The following is an 18,695-nucleotide window of genomic DNA, read 5'->3' as shown; positions in this document are numbered from 1 at the left end:
GAGAGAGAGAGAGAGAGAGAGAGAGAGAGAGAGAGAGAGAGAGAGAGAGAGAGAGAATGGGAACTTCTCTCATAAATCCAAGAAAGTGGGTATTTCCCCCCATGTGTTGCCAGGCCCAACTCGATTAGGAACTGCTCCTTTCTGAATGGTTCCTTCCATTGTTTAAAGATTTTCTTCATGCCTTCTCCTTCACATGCTTCGCATAACGGGGATCCTTGGAGAATGCGAGAAAATGATCCAACAAGTTGTCAACTTCAGGCTGCCTCTCATCATCACTGTTAAGAGGCTCATCATGGCCATTGGTGTCTTCATCATCAGTAACTTCAACCTCCTATTTTCTTTATGGTGCTTGTGCACTAATGCACTGTCTCAATACTACAGTAGAAGTGTACGTCGAAGAACAAAATTAGGTCTTTAATTATAAATTCTATTTCGCACAGCAGATAATGAGCATCTCTTGCACGTCTTCTTTCACTTCTTTTCAGCTGCTTCAAAGACGATATCAACAGGCTATGAGCCTCAAATCACTTTTCGTGTGCCACTCAGCGATACTCCACATTAAGAAAAACTTCAGGTGGGCCTTGAAATAGCATCAATCCAGAGCCTCAGCATCCCAAGAGACATTATCTTGGGTTACAGCAGGCTATCACCTTCTTTCTCCATGAACTTCTTGTGCCTCAGGGCCTTAACGTAATGTCAACTCAAATTTCAAGGCATCTCATTATAAAATTATAATAGTTTCTTTTTCATGCAGACATTTTAATACTTGATTGAAACACACTAGAATCTATAATGCAGTACGATGTTAAAATGCATAAAAGAGTTACCTTATCAAAATCTTTTACGAGGTTGGCCTCCAATGAAGCATTGTTTTCATAATCCAGCCATAGCTCTTTCACCTCTTCAGCTGAAAGGACACAATGACTATTTATAACTTAGCATCACACACTACAAAAACAAAACTTATCCCTTACTATATAGCTGCCACCCTTATTATATTTCAAACTCACAAGAAATTTTTGGTGGTTGTTTTTGTAATTATCTTGCCAACAGCTACGCCATATCTTATAGATAAACGCAACATACGAGAATTTGTTTAAATAAGGTGAAAGTATATAAGCAGGTAGGGACTTTCGACTTATTGAACCTTTAGATTTCAAGAAACTTACAATCACCCTACCTTCTTTCAAAAGAAAGAGCTACCTGCAAGGCCCCCGCCGAGCAACATGCACATTTCGTCAACAGCAGCTCTTTCTCGTCTACTTTTCTCTTCTTTTGGTACACCACATGAGGGTGTGATATCACCAACTATCGCTGCAATTCAGGCATTTAGCCTGCCCAAATGTCAGTCTATTGAAATAATTCAAGGTGACAAAACACCAAAAACGGTGAAGCAAAACCAAAGTTCACCTCCTCTAATGCTTTTAGTAAGGATGTTGCAACACATGCCACCGACTTCAAACTTACAGTACAATTAAGTGTTCAAGGATGTAGACAATCCAAACCAAACTCCAAAAATAACAGAAAAACACAGATTATTTGGAGAAGAATTATATTATAATACTGAATGGGGCAAAACACACAAGGGCCAAGCTCAAAACCACCTGCTAGTTGCCATGATCTCATTCACTTGAGCCAGGCACTTAAAATCGTTTCATCAGCAAATTACCTCCATCTGCTTCCTCGCTTTCATGATCCTATTCCAATCCAGGTGGCCGATGTCCTTCCACCTAGCTCAGTTCCTTGTTTCTAGGCCTGCCACCTCTCTTTCTGCACGTCGTAAGCATTTTCATCCAAGGCCTCAGCCCTTAGTCTAAAGTCCTGCTTACCCTACTGCTCCCATCTTCCCTCGATTACATAATACAATGTGAGGCAATGTCATTCACCGAGATCCAATGATAGCTCCCGCTAAACTATCTTCTCCAATCCAGAGACTTAATGTCTGTACAAAAGCCAGATTGCTGTCAAGCCTACTGCCCCTATCTACCCTTACTTGAATGATCCAGCTTGGGCAATAGCATTCATCACAAATCGATGATAACTTCTTTGAACTTCTACCTTCCCAAATCCACAGTAGTCGGTGCATAATACCCCTGAGAGGACCAGGAAGGAACTATAAAATTTTGTCCCCCTTCTTGCCCATGACACTAATCTGCCACTGTCATGAGGACGTGGCAGCTGTTAACTATGTCACGAGGACGTGGCAACTATTAACCTTAGTTGTTGGTTTCTTTCTAATGATTTTTGTTTTATTTTTGAGACCCTCTTTTTTGAAGTAGCAAACGGTCGGACATTGTATGGCCAATGTGAACGGTAGTTTCACCCGCAGACGGGAAGTGGTCAGCACTGGAATTCATATAGTAAGAGGATGTATAGGCTCAGTGCAAGATCATGTAGGTCCCCCTGTCGCACTTAGCAAGTTGGTGGATACTAGGAAGTGAACTCAATAAAGGCATAAAGTTAAGGTGGGATCACCAACAGAAAGTATCCGACAGTTGGGCCACATTGCACTTTTGGATGCGGTCCCAATGAGGATAGATGGTCAGATGACCAGTGGGAGCCCAACGGAATCATTTCTTAAAATTTAGGGAACTGCTATTTTGAGCCGTGAAATGTATTCGCGTCATTACCTTCGGTATGACCAGGGGAACACTTTACAACTCTGCTGCGAAGTCAACTGGGCAACCAGTCGGGAGATTTTTGGGCGGCAACTTGGAAACGGGCAAAAGCTTGTAATCGTGCCAAGTGGCAGATTTTCATGCACTTGCCTCTTACAGAAGAAATGGCGCTGAATTTTAAGAGAGGGGAGGCTTCATTATGCAACTGTCACATGTTAAGAGCTATGGAGTGCTTTCTTTCCCTCTCATGTACAGTGTGGTGCTAGGAGTGATGCCTCCACGCTACACACTGCTCTCTCTCTCCCCTACGTGCAGTTATGTGATGCCCCACAAGAGGGCTCTTCATTTGACTGATGTACCGCTGTGTGGGTTCATGCTTTTGTGCTTAGGCAAGAGCCTCCTTGAGCGGGAACAGGGGTAGCTAATTGCTACTCCAAAGTAGGCACCGGTGAGGGTCATAACCTCACCGTACAGGTGCGTTTTCAGCGCTGTGTATGCGCTGTAAATCCACTGTTTTTCAGCCATACGGACGCCAGAACCATTGGGAATCGTGCCCCACTGGCAGAGGACAGCTAGGGGACTGTTTGGGGCTGAAAACAGGGCAAAAACCAGTAAATACAGCGTGCTGAATTTCCTGTTTTTGGGCAGGAATCAGAGGGTATGCGTCAGTGGAAGTGAGTTCTAGCAGGGGAATTGGTTTCACGCATAGTTACATGGGACGACGGGTCGGGGACGGGACGGAAAAAGTCAGGAAACGGAGACAGGGGTCGGGACGGCAAACCAAAAAACAGAGTTCTTTTGGCAGTTTTTGACTTATACACATGCCACACACATAGAGTATCACTTTGACCACAAATTTACACTAAATAGACCAAAGAACACGAGTCATATAGACGCAAATGTGCTAATAAAACATCGAGAAATGAGGACCCAAAGGGTGGCTTTTATAGCCATTGGGGTGCTTCGAAGTTCAAACATATGGCTATTGGAGACAAACTAACCTCTAGAAATGATCAGGTTTTCAAATTTTAAAAAAAGTCCCCTCACATCCCCTGCCGTCCCCTCCCGTCCCCGGGACGTTTTGCCTGCGTTCCCACTTGGCAGCTCTTTTTTCGTCCGTCCCCACCCGTCCCCGTCCCCAAAATGGGCGTCCCCCGTCCCTAGGGTCTGTCCCCTCCGTCCCCTGTAACTACGGTTTCGCGCAAGTTTTGGGGCTGTTATGCTGCCGAAATTTGGCCAAATCAGGTAGTATCTAACGGGATACAGGTAAAGGATTCCCAGGACTCTACTTTGTAATTTACCCACTCAAAGAATAAAGAAATACCAAAAGGGGCGCCAAATTTGAGGCCTACAGGTTGTCGGCGTCTACTCGGAGTATTCTAGCTTCCGAGCCATGTCTATGCTCAAGTGTTAACTCCCGTTGCAGGTTTCCTTTGCACGTTCTCTCTGTGTGTGTCTAAACTAAAGAATTTCGGGTGAAAGCCAAAGCCTACCGCCCCACGGACCGGTTTCAAGATTCCATTGCCGGGATATCAATCACTTTTTCATCAAGAAGTGAGCCTCAGTTGTTTTGGGTAAAGCCACAGAGTACAGGAACGCGGGATTACACTATGGTCGACAAAGGGAAGGGCATTATGGAAGAGGGTTCCTCTACAAAGGACAGACAGGAAATCCCTATGGTCTTCGAGATTGTCGAGAGCTCACGGCCACGTTAGTCTGTACCTCCTGTCGATGTGAATGTCCCTCCAGTAGTACAGGGCTTTATGACTGGGTAACTTGAGGATGATGCGTTCAAGGCTCAGTTGGTTGCTGCGGTGAATGTCTTTTCTCAACTAGTGCAAAATCCAAGGTTTATGGAGTTCTTGCAAGCGCCACCAGTGCAACAACAAAATAGGCAACCTACATCGCGTACAGAGCTTGTTGAGGCTCAAGCCCAAGTACTTAATGCGACTCAACAGGATTGGGAACACTCGCATGTTGTTGAGTCGGGGGCTCCAAAACAGGTTCCTCCTATGCTTGATGTTAGGTGCAGCGGAATGAATGTTTGCGCTTTGCTCAAGATGAGTGCTCCGAACTGTGCTCAAGGTTCCTTTTGTTCTTATGGAAGAAAGAGCCTTCCGTTCTTAATGAGAAAGTGCTCACAAACAAAGTGAATGGACACTATGCGTGCAAGTGTATGAGACTGAGAGATAGAGAGAGAAGAGAGACACGACACCAGAGACGTTGTAAAACCCTCCTCCGAAGGCCCCACTCTCGTCGGCGAGAGTGGTCTACTTATGATTGCACAATCTGGTACAAATGGTATGCATGAGACTGATGCAAGTCTAGGCTATGTTGACGACAACGACGGGGATGACGAGGCCGACACTAGGGCTGAAATCTGCAATCTTCCTACTGCTGTCCAAAAACGATATGGGCTGAAATCTGCGACTGAGCCAAAAACGCAGATTTGGGGGTTCCTTTCTGTGGGTCTTCGTCGCTGAAAATCTGCAGGTTTAGGGCTGAAAACTGAGGATCTTCAAGGCTGAAAACTGATGGTCTTTACGGGGCTGAATCTGCTACACTTGAGGGGTATCTGGCTGGTCTTGATCTGCTGCTGAATCGCTGTGGCTGAGGCTGAAAACGCAAGCTTGCTGATGTCAGAAACGCCAGCTATTGTGTTACAAAAACGCCAGCTGATGCCTTGCAAAAACGCTAGGAGCAGGGTTCTGTTGGCGATGCAATCCAATGCAAAAACACCAAGAGCTTGGGATTGCTGGCGATGGTGCTACTGTGGAAAATGCCAGGGATAGGCTGATGTAGAAAACGCTAGGGGTGGTGCTTGGAGAAAACGCCAAGGCTTGGGATCTTGCTTGGAGGGGGAAAACGCCAAGGTTCTGCTGAGAAGTTGCCTGCCGAGCTTGGCTCCTGTTGCCTCTTCTCCAAATAGTGCTAGTTCTAGTTTGCTTGTATACAAACTTAGCAAAATTGCCATGCCTACTTTTGTTGGAAAGTCACTTGAATTAGTAAGTGAAAAATGTCAAAAATAGGTAAAATAGGCTAAATGCACTGGAAAATTCCCCTAATTGACTTTGATGGATTCTGATGGAAATGCTTATGATCATGCTGTGTGCAACCAGAGGATATGCATCTACACTAAGTGACTGGGCATGGACGGTCTACGAATAGACTCACAAAAGTGCCAAATCACTTCTAAATCTAGACTGACTGGACTGACTGAACCTTTGTCGTGCTGTAGCTTGTCCACGGACACATAGGGTTGGATGTGTCACGTGACACTTGAACAGGTGGCTAGAACCCCTATTCCACAGGTTATGCCAGTTCAGCCCGCCACCTTTCAGAGCTTGCATGCTGTCTTGAATGGACGGGGACTGGTTACCAGGCAATGCACCCCGTTTTTCCACCACCCACGGTATATCTTAGGTATTTCGGGGGTGGATCAGTGTTCCAAAGTATGGCTGGTTATGCGCCTGGAAGTCAGCCGCACATGCAAGGAAAAGTGTTTGCGGGTTTGCAAGGCATGATGCCAAACCCCATGTATGGTAGTATCGGCATGCAGCAAGGTTTTCAGAGCAACCAGGGCCAGTTTGGGTGCCACAGAGTCATTTTGGCATGGCTGGTTTTTCTGGACAGCAGCCAGATATCACATCTCTGACGCAAAATGTTAATGGCCAAGATGTGCCGATGATGCCTACTACAGTGCCCATGTTGCAGACCATTCCGTAAGACAACTTGGGGGCACTGGAGAAGCCGAATGCTTACAAAGAAGGTGGTGCAGCTGTAAAGTTCTGTACTTTCAGTGGCTTTGAGGATAAAGCAAAGGCTCTCACTTTCCTCCAACAGTTTGATACAGCTTATGCAGGAGGGAATTTTACAGAGGCCTCGAAAGTCAAGAAAGCTGCCACTTTCTTAAAGGACAATGCGCTTACATGGTGGACGACATTGTTAATGCAAGGACAGGCACCCGCCACTTGGGGTTACTTCAAGCAAATGTTTGCATCTACTTGGCTGTCAAATGAATTTGAAGCCGACGTCATGATAGATTGGCACCAACTTACTTCGGCTACATGCAAGGGCTTGCTGGAGTACAATAGGAGGTTTTGTAAAGCATTACTCTCGGTGACCTCCTACAGATTTGTGCCATTGACAGAGCAAATAGAGAAGTACTGTAGTGGGCTGCCTAAAGGGCTTCGTGATTACTGTACCAAGAACAGAGAGGCTACCCTCACTCGGCTTATGGAAGTTGCGAACACTGGTCTTGCCTTGTTGAAAGGAGAGGACGGTGGGTTTTTGAGCAACGAAAGAGGAGGGCAGCAAAAGAAAAATTCAGCGAAGAAGCCCTTTGTGAAAACGGCTCCTGAAGCGTCACAAGGGTCAAAAAAGACCACCAAAGACAAGGATTCAACCGGGACTTTTGGAGCGCAGGCAAAGAAACAGAAAAGGAAGCCTTTTATGCGCAAGTCACTCGAGGAAAAGAAGGTCCTAATGGCTGAAAATAAATGCTTTATATGCGAGCAGCCTGGTTACTTTGCTACCGATTGTCAGCAAAGGAAAAGACCAGCTGACTCAGATGATAAAGCGGACAAGAAAGATAAGAAGCCTAAACCCACGACAGGTTTGGTGCCAGATATGGTGGGTGATAGGCCCAGTACAGATGCCAGTGAGTTATGCAGGGCATGGGGTAAAGTTAGGGACCAGACGGCACTCATCTTCTTTGATCCAAGTGCCAAAGCCAGCTTTATCTCACCAGAGTAGCTGGGCATCAGAGCTGAAGAGATGGGATACACAACAGAGCCAGGGTCGGCATGTCCTACCCACTCAGAGTGTGTTACTCCCATTATTGGAAAGCTGTGTCTGCATATTCAATCGTATGTGGACACAGAAGAGTTCTATATCATGCCATTAGTAGGGTGTGATGTGTTACTTGGGATTCCCTGGATGTTCAGAGTACATTCTTCGACAAGACGATCACCCTTCAGCATAGGGGCAAAACTCATGTTTTGGATGTAAAGCTCAAAGGGGAGTCTGTCCCTATTGTATCTGCTTCTGCTATCACTTCTGTAATAAAGAATCATCTTTCTGTGTACTTGATTTTTGCACGTGATGTCTCAGATAATGATCAGTCAAATTTATCTGTGTTAGATAAAGAAAGGTCAGCATTTTTGCAAAAGTTTAGTGACTGTTTTTCTGATTCATTACCGTCGCAATTGCCGCCAGAGAGACCTGAGGACCATCGGATAGATTTGGTGCCAGGGTGTAGCCCACCAAATAGACCTCTCTACAAGGTTAGCGCGGCGCAGCCAGTGTGACATAAAACATTTCGGGGTTTCGTGCGTTTCGGGGTTTCGAGGTTTCTGAAACGTAGCAAGTCCCGCAGTGCTAAAGGCAAGAGTGACATAGAATGCTACCATTGTGGCAAGAAGGGTCACATGAAAAGAGACTGCAGAGAATGGAAAGCAGAAAAAGGCAAAGAGAAAGCTGAAGACCATGGTGAGAAGAACAAGTCCTCAGTGAAGATTCAAGAAATAAATGTGACAAACACTGTTGCAGAGGATGACAGTCTAGTGTCAGGAGACATCTACTTCTTGAAGAATACAATGGACACAGCTCTTCTTACAGCATCTGATGGAAATGCACTGAGTGACTGGATTATAGACTCAGGGGCATCACTTCATGTGTCTCCAAACAAGGAGTGGTTTACCTCTTATGTGACCACTAAAGATCATGTTCGGCTAGGAAATGGGCAGACATGTGAGATCTTAAGTGTTGGAGATGTTCAATTGAAGTTTCAGAATGGCTCTTCTTTCACGCTGAAGAATGTGAGACATGCTCCCGCAATTACAAAGAGCTTGATCAGCACAGGTTTACTTGATGATGTTGGCTAGTATACAAATTCACTTGTAAAGACATGAAATACCAAAATCTAGATGCGAGACTTGAGTCACGAGTGAACAAGGTAAGTCGGTAGCTAGTTGCAACAATGTGGAGGTAAAGACGAGGGGGCCATGGTGACGTGTAAGGTTGAGAGAGAGAGAGAGAGAGAGAGAGAGAGAGAGAGAGAGAGAGAGACATTATTCAATGTGCGTGAGGGTCAAAAAATCTATCTATTTTTTGAGGTGGCCTTTGTGCATGGCTTAAAAAATCCCCGAACAAATGGCTTGAGGTTAACTGGTCAAAGGGAGGCAAAAAAGAAAAAATCAACTCGTTTCGCACGTTTCGCCGAAACGTTTTGGCCATTTCGCCATTTCGAGGTTTCAAAGGGCTGAAACGGGTTTTTATGTCACTATGGGCGCACCAGAAAGAGATTATGGGCCAGGTTGAGGATTATTAGAGAAGGGGCTGATTCAGCCTAGTTCTTCACCCTTTTGCTCCCCAGTGCTCCTAGTGCAGAAGAAGGATGGCTCATGGCGCATGTGTATTGACTACCATGCATTGAATAAGAATATCATCAAGAATAGGTTTCCTATTCCTCGAATTGATGATATTCTCGATCGTTTAGAGGGTGCTGCAATTTTCAGCAGGATAGACCTTAAGAGTGGGTACCATCAGATTCGTATAAGGCCAACGGATATGCACAAGACTGCGTTTAGAACGACATTTGGTCTTTATGAGTTTCTAGTGATGCTGTTTGGGCTAACAAATGCTCCTGCCACGTTCAATAGAATGATGGACCGGATTTTCCACTCGCATGAGCAGTTTGTTGGGACGTTCTTCGATGACATGATAGTCTATTCGAAGAATGAAGAGGAGCATAGGCGTCACTTGACCATTGTGTTCGAAGAGCTGCACAGTCTCACAGGTTACTTGTCAATCCTAAGAAAAGTGAATTCTTCCTCAAAAAGATCCACTTTCTCGGCCACATAGTCTCAAAGGATGGTGTCAGAATGGATCCTGCAAAGGTCGAAGCTATTAAGACATGGCCAGACTTGAAGACTGTGCATGATGTCAGAAGCTTCTTGGGATTGTGTTCCTACTACAGAAGGTTTATCAGAAATTTTGCAGAGATAGTATCGCCTCTTCACGCTTTGCAAAATAAAGAGGTCACTTTCAAATGGACCCAAAAAGAGATTTCAGCTTTTAGTCTCTTAAAGTAAAAATTGACTTCGGATCTAGTAATTGTTTTGCCAGATCTCAGGAAGTCATTTGTGGTCCAGTGTGACGCGTGTGGCAGTAGCATCGGAGCAGTGCTAATGCAAGACGGACGGGTAGTAGCTTATGAAAGCCAATTTTGCAAGGGCCAGAGAGGACTATGCAAGTCTATGAGAAAGAGCTCTTGGCCGTCATTCATGCGCTTTCTAGCTGGAAGCACTACCTCTTAGGTGCTGATTTTGTTGTCCAGACAGAACATCAGACCTTGCGATACTTCTTGACACAGTCAAAGTTATCCGAAAAGCATATGCGATGGGCAAACATTCTTTCTATGTTCCACTTCTAGATTATGCATGTGGAAGGCAAGAAGAATGGTGTGGCTGATGCGTTATCAAGGAAGCCACAAATTTCAGCTGTGTCAATTCCTTATCATCGTGAGTTAGATGACATGAAGGAACAGTATGCTACTGATGAAGATTTTGCAAGGATCTTTGAACAGTTGCAAGAGGGGCAACATCATGAGCACTACCTCCTCAGAGATGGTTATATGATGATGCATGGCAGACTTTGTGTCACTATGCCATTGCAACATAAGGTCATGGAAGAGAGTCATGTCCCACCGTATTTAGGGCATCCTGGTATTGATGCGACAGTTAAAGCGGTAGAGACATTCTTCTATTGGCCTACCTTGAGGAGAGATGTGGATGCCTTTGTGTGAGCATGCATAATTTGCCAAAAGGTCAAGTTTGACAGGCAAAAGGCACCAGGATTGTTACAACCACTGCCGATTCCGGATAAGCCATGAAAAAGCATTGCTATGGACTTTATCTTTGATCTTCCAAGAACGCCAACAGGGAATGATGGTATATGGACCATTATCTGCAAGTTCAGCAAGCAGGCCCATTTTATCCCTGTCAGGAAGTAGATAAAATCTGATTAGATGGCAGGCTTGTTTATGTACAATGTGTTTAAGTACCAGGGTATGCCACAATCGATTGTCAGTGATCGTGATCCTCGCATGACCAGTTTGTTCTAGAGAGAATTGTTTGAGAACATGGGCACTACGCTCAAATTCTCGTCTTCGTTTCATCCACAAACTGATGGACAGTTAGAAGAGGCTAATTCTATTGTCTTAGATCTGTTGAAATGCTATGTGTCAGATAATAAAGGCAAGTGGGAACAATATTTGCCTATGCTTGAGTATGCGTACAATAATACGGTGCATTCGTCAACTGGAAAAGCACCTTTCGAGACTCTTGAAGGCAGCAAAAAGGTTCCTCCCATTTTGCATACAAAGAACAAGATCTTTGAGGCAGATCGATATGTTGAGAACATGAATGTATTGTATAAGAAAATTAAAATTGCCTCGGAGAAGACTCTGGCAAAGTAGAAAAAGGTTGTTGATCGTCATCGTCGTGAATTGTTGTTATCACCTGGTGATTGGGTTCTGTTAAGATTCGAAAAGGCAAGGTTAAAGAAGATGAAGGGCAAGGAACGGCTGTTTCCTAAGCTCAACAGGCGTTACTATGGGCCTTTTCAAGTGCTTGACAAGATCAACGATGTGGCTTACAGGCTGAAATTGCCGGATGTGTGGAAGATTCATTATGCGTTTCACGTGAGTCTTCTAAGACCCTTCGTGGGTGATGCGCCAGAAGATATGCCAGATGAAGATCAACCAGAAGTTGAGGAACTTGATGAGATCCTGGTACCTCAGCAAGTTTTAGAACATAAGAACAGAAAATTTAAAGGACAAGTTGCAAGACGCTACTTGGTGAAGTTCAAGAACTATCCGCCTATGGATGCAAAGTGGATGGAAGAGCATGAACTGTCAGAGTCACCAAATGTATTGCAACTTTACCTTGAAGACTTTGGGTTACAACCTACTTATGCCCCAACCCAAAGGAGGGGTAATGATAGAGCTAGCACATCAAATGTACATATGAATTCAGTGCAATAGATGGAAATAACAAAAGTAAGCAGGTCTCATTAAGTCATTTGTATCTATGTGTACGACCTTTCTTGCGGATACATGCGATGATAAAAGAGTGCGAATAACACAAGATCATCAGTGGCGTGTATTTATGGTATGCAATCGAGGACGTTTGCGATTTCAAGAGGGGGGTATGTCACGAGGACGTGGCAGCTGTTAACTATGTCACGAGGACGTGGCAGCTGCTAACCTTAGTTGTTGGTTTCTTTCTAATGATTTTTGTTTTATTTTTGAGACCCTCTTTTTTGAAGTAGCAAACGGTCGGACATTGTATGGCCAATGTGAACAGTAGTTTCACCCGCAAACGGGAAGTGGTCGCCACTGGAATTCGTATAGTAAGAGGATGTCTAGGCTCAATGCAACATCATGTAGGTCCCCCTGTCGCACTTAGCAAGTTGGTGGATACTAGGAAGTGAACTCAATAAAGGCATAAAGTTAAGGTGGGATCACCAACAGAAAGTATCCGACAGTTGGGCCACATTGCACTTTTGGATGTGGTCCCAATGAGGATAGATGGTCAGATGACCAGTGAGAGCCCAACGGAATCATTTCTTAAAATTTAGGGAACTGCTATTTTGAGCCGTGAAATGTATTCGCGTCATTACGTTCGGTATGACCAGGAGAACACTTTACAACTCTGCTGCGAAGTCAACTGGGCAACCAGTCAGGAGATTTTTGGGCGGCAACTCGGAAACGGGCAAAAGCTTGTAATCGTGCCAAGTGGCAGATTTTCATGCACTTGCCTCTTACAGAAGAAATGGCGCTGAATTTTAAGAGAGGGGAGGCTTCATTATGCAACTGTCACAGGTTAAGAGCTATGGAGTGCTTTCTTTCCCTCTCATGTACAGTGTGATGCTAGGAGTGATGCCCTGCACGCTACAGACTACTCTCTCTCTCCCCTACGTGCAGTTATGTGATGCCCCACAAGAGGGCTCTTCATTTGACTGATGTACAGTTGTGTGGGTTCATGCTTTCGTGCTGAGGCAAGAGCCTCCTTGAGCAAGAACAAGGGTAGCTAACTGCTACTCCAAAGCAGGCACCGGTGAGGGTCATAACCTCACAGTACAGGTGCGTTTTCAGCGCTGTATATGCACTGTAAATCGACTGTTTTTCAGCCATACCGACGCCAAAACCATTGGGAATCGTGCCCCACTGGCAAAGGACGGCTAGGGGACTGTTTGGGGCTGAAAACAGGGCAAAAACCAGTAAATATAGCGTGCTTAATTTACTGTTTTTGGGCAGGAATCAGAGGGTATACGTCAATGGAAGTGAGTTCTAGTAGGGGAATTGGTTTCGCGCAAGTTTTGGGGCTGTTATGCTGCCGAAATTTGGCCAAATCAGGTAGTATCTAGCGGGATACAGGTAAAGGATTCCCAGGACTCTACTTTGTAATTTACCCTCTCAAAGAATAAAGAAATACCGAAAGGGGCGCCAAATTTGGGGCCTACACGTTGTCGGCGTCTGCTCGGAGCATTCTATCTTCCGAGCCATGTGTATGCTTAAGTGTTAATTCCCGTTGCATGTTTCCTTTGCACGTTCTCTCTGTGTGTGTCTAAAGTAAAGAATTTCGGGTGAAAGCCAAAGCCTACCGCCCCACGGGCCGGTTTCAGCCACCAATTGGTCTGGGCTGATTCAACTACAGAAGAAAGGGGTCCCAATGTCATAGGACTATCACCAACTCTGCAAATCATGTTATCAAGCACTGTAACAGTACATACAACATGCTGCTCCACTGCCACCCAAAAGCCTAGTTAACAGGGGACCTAGATCGATATGAGCTGAGTACTGTCAACAAAACACCATCCCCTTCCAGTCTTCTAGCAAGCTTTGAGTCACCCTTGTGTGCCAACATACAAGGATCGCAACTCAATACCTAATGATATAGACTAACAGATTTCCTGAAACTAGAATAACTGAGAGTGGTGCAAATTCAAGTTCTAGCCCAATTCAATACATCAGTTTTCATACCATTGCAAGCAAAAGAATTTCTAAGCGAGCAATTGACATTTCAATGTATTTTGTTAACTGCAAATTGGCTGCAGCAGAAAAAAACATTTCAGAGATATGTTTGAAGAAAACTCTTCACCTTCAGCAATATCATGAACTACTGCCATCTTCACACACCTGCAAAAAAGCCCCAATCAAAGTAAAAAGTGTAAGCACTGAAAACTAGACCATTTCCAATAATCTGCCAAAACTCTTTAGAGCTTCACATCTGCCTACAGATTATTGAGTATCCTGAAAAAGGGGCAAGTCACTAAATCTGTGGAATTCCCTCTTGACTCTCAAAGAAAACTGTTCCCACTTCCCTTAGCATGTGGATGATAATCTACAAAAGATGTCCCAAAGTGCTGAACTCAGTTTCTTTTGAATATTGTTTTTAAAGGACCTAGGAATCAAGTTGTAAGTCTCCTCTTCAAAACAAATGTCCATCACAATTCTCGCTCTTTCTGCGAGCAAAAGTACCGTTCAACAGCATGAGAATCAGGTTGTAAGACTCTTCTGCCTAGCAGTTCGATGTCATCCTTCATCAACTAATACTTTACAAAAGAATCCAAACTTGCCCATGCTTTCTGTTTCGCTTTGCAATGGTTCAATGCTAATTATTGTGTACCGAACCTTAGCAAGACACCAAAAGTGTTTGATGTCTGTTTCGCTTTGCAATGGTTAATGCTTATTATTGTGTACCAAACCTTAGCAAGACACCAAAGTGTTTGATCCAAAAACTCTCTAATCGTCAAAGTGGTCATCAATGGAACTTGGAAGGTTTTACACTAAGCACAGGTATACAGCAAGCCTTCCAAATCGTTCACGAAGAAATGTAGCATATCGTAGAGAAAACTACATCTTGTGCGTGCATCTTGAAATCAAGGACAGTGGCAGGAAACATATCCCAAGTGCCTCATCTGTAACGATTGGTATAAAAACCAGATACGTTAATGACCTCTCATCAACAGGTGTGAAAGTGGAAATTGCAAAAGCCATGCAACTGCTCCCCAAGTCACAAAACTATGGGTGCAATCTCTACAAGAGAGTAGGCATAGCTTTTCACAAAGAGAAACACATAGAGAGAGAGAGAGAGATGAAACGATATATTAACATCTTCAAAAGGCCAAAATGACCTATGAGACCAATCCGTTACAAACTTCTGAGTACAAAAAAAGCAATACTAAAATGAATCTAGAAGTGCTACTAGCTCGAATTGTGTGGGGTATGTGTGATCCCTGATACAATGGGTGCCAAATAAAGAGAAAGATATAATGGGTGATGGATCCATCTTCATCTGTACTTTGGATGTGAGATAGTATGGCTCGAATCCTTTGTTGTGTGCTAGCTCGAATTGTGTGGGGTATGTGTGATCCCTGATACAATGGGTGCCAAATAAAGAGAAAGATATAATGGGTGATGGATCCATCTTCATCTGTACTTTGGATGTGAGATAGTATGGCTCGAATCCTTTGTTGTAGTCTCCGTCAATGTTGTGAAGCTCCTCTCCTCAATCGTGGGCGTCTCGATCTCCCTAGTTCCAATGCTCGGTCAATGAGAGTACCGCGGCTGTGAGTGTGAGCTGAGCTTTGTGAGAGAAGCCGCTAATGAATTTGGTGGTGTACTCTGTAACGCTCGCAATGTCACAACTAGATGATGTGGCATGACCTAGACTGGACCTGAAGAGAGAAAGAGGAGTCCACCTAAACAAGCACCGGAGCAAGAGACCCATCATTGTATGACAACAAAAAGAGAAGGTAAAGAAGTTGTTCATTTTTGCTCGAGAAAGCTCACTTTTTTACGCTATTCTCTGTTCCTCTAGAAATTGTTAGGATTTTTGCCTAGCTCACACCATGGAGCACCACCCCTAGCACTTGGACTAGAGATCCCTTTGCCACTTTTTTGTTGATTCTTGCACACTGGAAACATCATCAGTGATGTCAATAGAAGCTCACCTCCTATGCCTATATAATGGCCATTGTACTTGGTTCAAGCTAATTCCAATCAAGCCTAGTTTGTGTTCAAATTGCCTTGCTATTGTGTCTCTCTAATCATCATTAGCATACTCTAATTAACTCCATGATTAAGCCATGAATGCAAGCTTAATCTATCCCCAATAATCACCCCCTTCTCAACATGTGGTATCAAAGCTTAGAACTAGTATTTCCCTTAAATCCTAGTTGCATCTGCATGCTTCCAACGCGCGATCACATCAAATCGGTGCTCTCTCTCTTGCTTGATGTGATTGCTAAATTCCCTTGCATTGCATTTAGCCTTTCACAACAGCTCTTTACAGCATTGTGCTTTTCTTTAAGCTCCCTCTCGTTGTCCATCACTACTGCTATTTATGTGTGCATAAAGGCCCCCAAAAATGGCTTTTTATTGAGCCATTTGACACTTAGCTCACTATTAGGGCTACAATAAGTCCTACAAAAATCACGAATTCAACAAGGAAGCCGGTTCGGTGTTGTGGTCTAAGGGAAAAGCCTTATGTTTGGCATCGCAACATCTCAAGGTTGATTTGCACACCCTAGTTTTGGGGGTAAGGGAGGATTTCAAATTTCCTATGCAATCGATCTTGTGGCGCAGGTAGGTCCGGTAGAGGATGCATCACACGCAATTTTAGAAGTGGTTCGGCACACGGCTTCCCATCCTTTTAGCATAGCCTGAAGCCACAAAGACACAAGAGCCTCCTCCCACGACCTTCAAGAGCTCATAAACCATAAAGCCTAAGGACCTTCTCCCACAGTCATTGAGAGTTCTTGAGCTCAAACCCTCGGTCGCAAGCAATCATTCCCGCAGCTCGTTCGAAGCTAATGACCCAAAGCCCTAAAGTCTCTTACTTGGATGAATTTAACACCAAGTGCAAGCATCGCGAAGCTTTGGGAGCTTTATCTCATAGGTGCCCCCGTTCAAAAGGAGATTTCGAGCCTCAAATTTTCCAAGCCTCTTGTGAAAAGGTGCTTCACATCAATGAAGAGTGACTTTACACTTGGAAAACACATGTAATCCCCTCTTGACATCTTGGTATAATTTCACAAGGAGACTAGTCACTGCCCTAGACTAAGCGCCAGACCTCCTCCTCACCGCACATCAGGTACACTATGGGGAAAGAAGCATTGATCGTCTTCGATGTCCAAGGTTTTGACACCTAGCAGACCAAGAACAAGGGATACTTGATGAAAAAACAACTATGGTCTCCAGTTAAGCCATTGGAGGGAGAAAGGATAGAGACTAAGCGGTCCCAAGCGCAATTTATGGCAAAAGATGAGCAAGCACTCGGCATTCTTCTCATGATAGTAGGAGACAATTATGTCCACTACTTAGATGATTGTACTACTTCCTATGATGCATGCATCACATTAGAGAAACATTTTGGAGCCATAGCCAAACACTCCAAAATATCTCTAAAGATGCAGCTTTATGGATTGATCATGGAACCACGAGAGGATTTTCCTTCTCTTCTGAATTGAATGATGAGCATCTGCACCCAATTGGCATACATAAAGTGTCCAATGGACAATGAAGACCATCTAGCTCTTCTACTTAAAGCAATACCTGATGCAGCCTACGATCAGATTGGCACCTCACTCAAAAAAGCAGAATTTCTGCAAATTCAGCATGTGTGTAATTGTTTATGGACGCTCTCATGTTTTTGGATAGTCTTGTTATATGTTTGCAAATAACATGTAACTCTCACGAGGACGTAACAATTGCTAACATTAGTTGTTGATTTCTTTCCCTTGATTTTTGTTTAATTTTTGGGACCCTCTTTTTGAAGTTGCAAATGGCCGGACACTGTATGGCCAGTGTGAAACAGCCGACGGCCGATAGTTTCACCCGCAGACAAGAAGGCCTTCTCGCCACGAGTTGGTCGGGCCGACCGGCACTGAGATCCGAGCAATAAAAGTATGTCTAGGCTCTACTCAAAGTTTGAAGAGAAGGTCACTCGATAAATGGGCTACATTGCATTTTTGGATGTGTTCCCAGTGGTGACAGATGGTCAGATGACCAATGGAAGTGCCATGGAAGCATCTCCTAAAATCTGTTCACGTCATTAGCTCCGGAATGACAAGAGGAACATTTTATTACTTTGCCGCTAAGTCAACTGAGAAACCGGTTGAGATATTTTTAGACCAAAAGGTGCAAAACGAGAAAACCATGCATGAGTGCCATTTGGCACATTTTTGGGCACTTTCTAGCTTGAGAGAGAGAAAGGCATTGAAATTAAACGTGGGGCTGCATTTTCAGCCGTATGGTGGATTGTTGCAAGTACCAAAGCTACTATGTGCTTGCCTAACCTCTATGTACAGTGAAGTGCAAGAACTTAAGCCTTGCAGAACATTCACTGCTCTCTCTCCCCCCTACGTGCAGTTATGTGATGCCCCACAAAAGGGCTCTTCATTTGACCTGTGTACAGTTGTGTGGGTTCATGCGCGATTGCCGAGGCAAGAGCCTCTTTCACAGGTACTGAATTAGCTAATTGCTAATCCCCTGCAGGTACATGTATTCGGAGAGATTTCACGCGAGAAATCTCGTCCGATTCAAAGGGCAAGTAGCCCTACAAGTGCAAGAGCTCGAGGAATTGTTACGGATGTGACCGGCTCGCGAAACGAAGCCCAAAACAGGGAAATACAGCCTGCTATGTATTTTTGCAAGTTTAGGGTTCCCTAATACCCCCAGGAGGTCCGGGGACGCGAGGAGACCGTTGTGCGAGTGATCTGGCACATTTTCAGGGCACAAACAGAGAATTCAACGTGCTGCAGATTCTCGCCACATTTTGCAAAGTGTCCGTATATGTCGGGAAAGTCACTTTTTGCATTGGGATACTATCTGTGAAGCGTCCTAGTACGGTTATGTTGCCGAAATCGGGCCAGAACAGGTCATTTTCAGCCCGCATTATGCGAGGCAGCTTGTAGGAAATCACAAGTTTTATTCCCTCTTTGAATACAATAAAGAAATACCGAAAGGGGCACCAATCTTTGGGGCTAACAGGTGTTGGCGTCTGCTTG

General features: G+C 44.4%; 1 protein-coding gene across 1 annotated transcript in view; it reads right to left on the bottom strand.

Annotated features, from left to right (window-relative positions):
• The window catches only part of LOC147440343 (uncharacterized), an 84,167-nt gene that overhangs the window by 15,619 nt on the left and 49,853 nt on the right, over nucleotides 1-18,695 (bottom strand). The window contains exons 3-5 of the mRNA XM_086530117.1: nucleotides 13,784-13,821; nucleotides 1,204-1,314; nucleotides 828-907 (exon numbers count right to left, since the gene is read on the bottom strand). Of these exons, the coding sequence (XP_086386243.1) occupies nucleotides 828-907; nucleotides 1,204-1,314; nucleotides 13,784-13,821 (229 nt within the window). The remainder of the gene's footprint in view (nucleotides 1-827; nucleotides 908-1,203; nucleotides 1,315-13,783; nucleotides 13,822-18,695) is intronic.

This window comes from Adiantum capillus-veneris, chromosome 15 (assembly GCF_014529385.1).
Source record: "Adiantum capillus-veneris isolate H3 chromosome 15, ASM1452938v2, whole genome shotgun sequence".
NCBI lineage: Eukaryota > Viridiplantae > Streptophyta > Polypodiopsida > Polypodiales > Pteridaceae > Adiantum > Adiantum capillus-veneris.
This window is presented reverse-complemented; position numbering and strand designations above follow the sequence as displayed.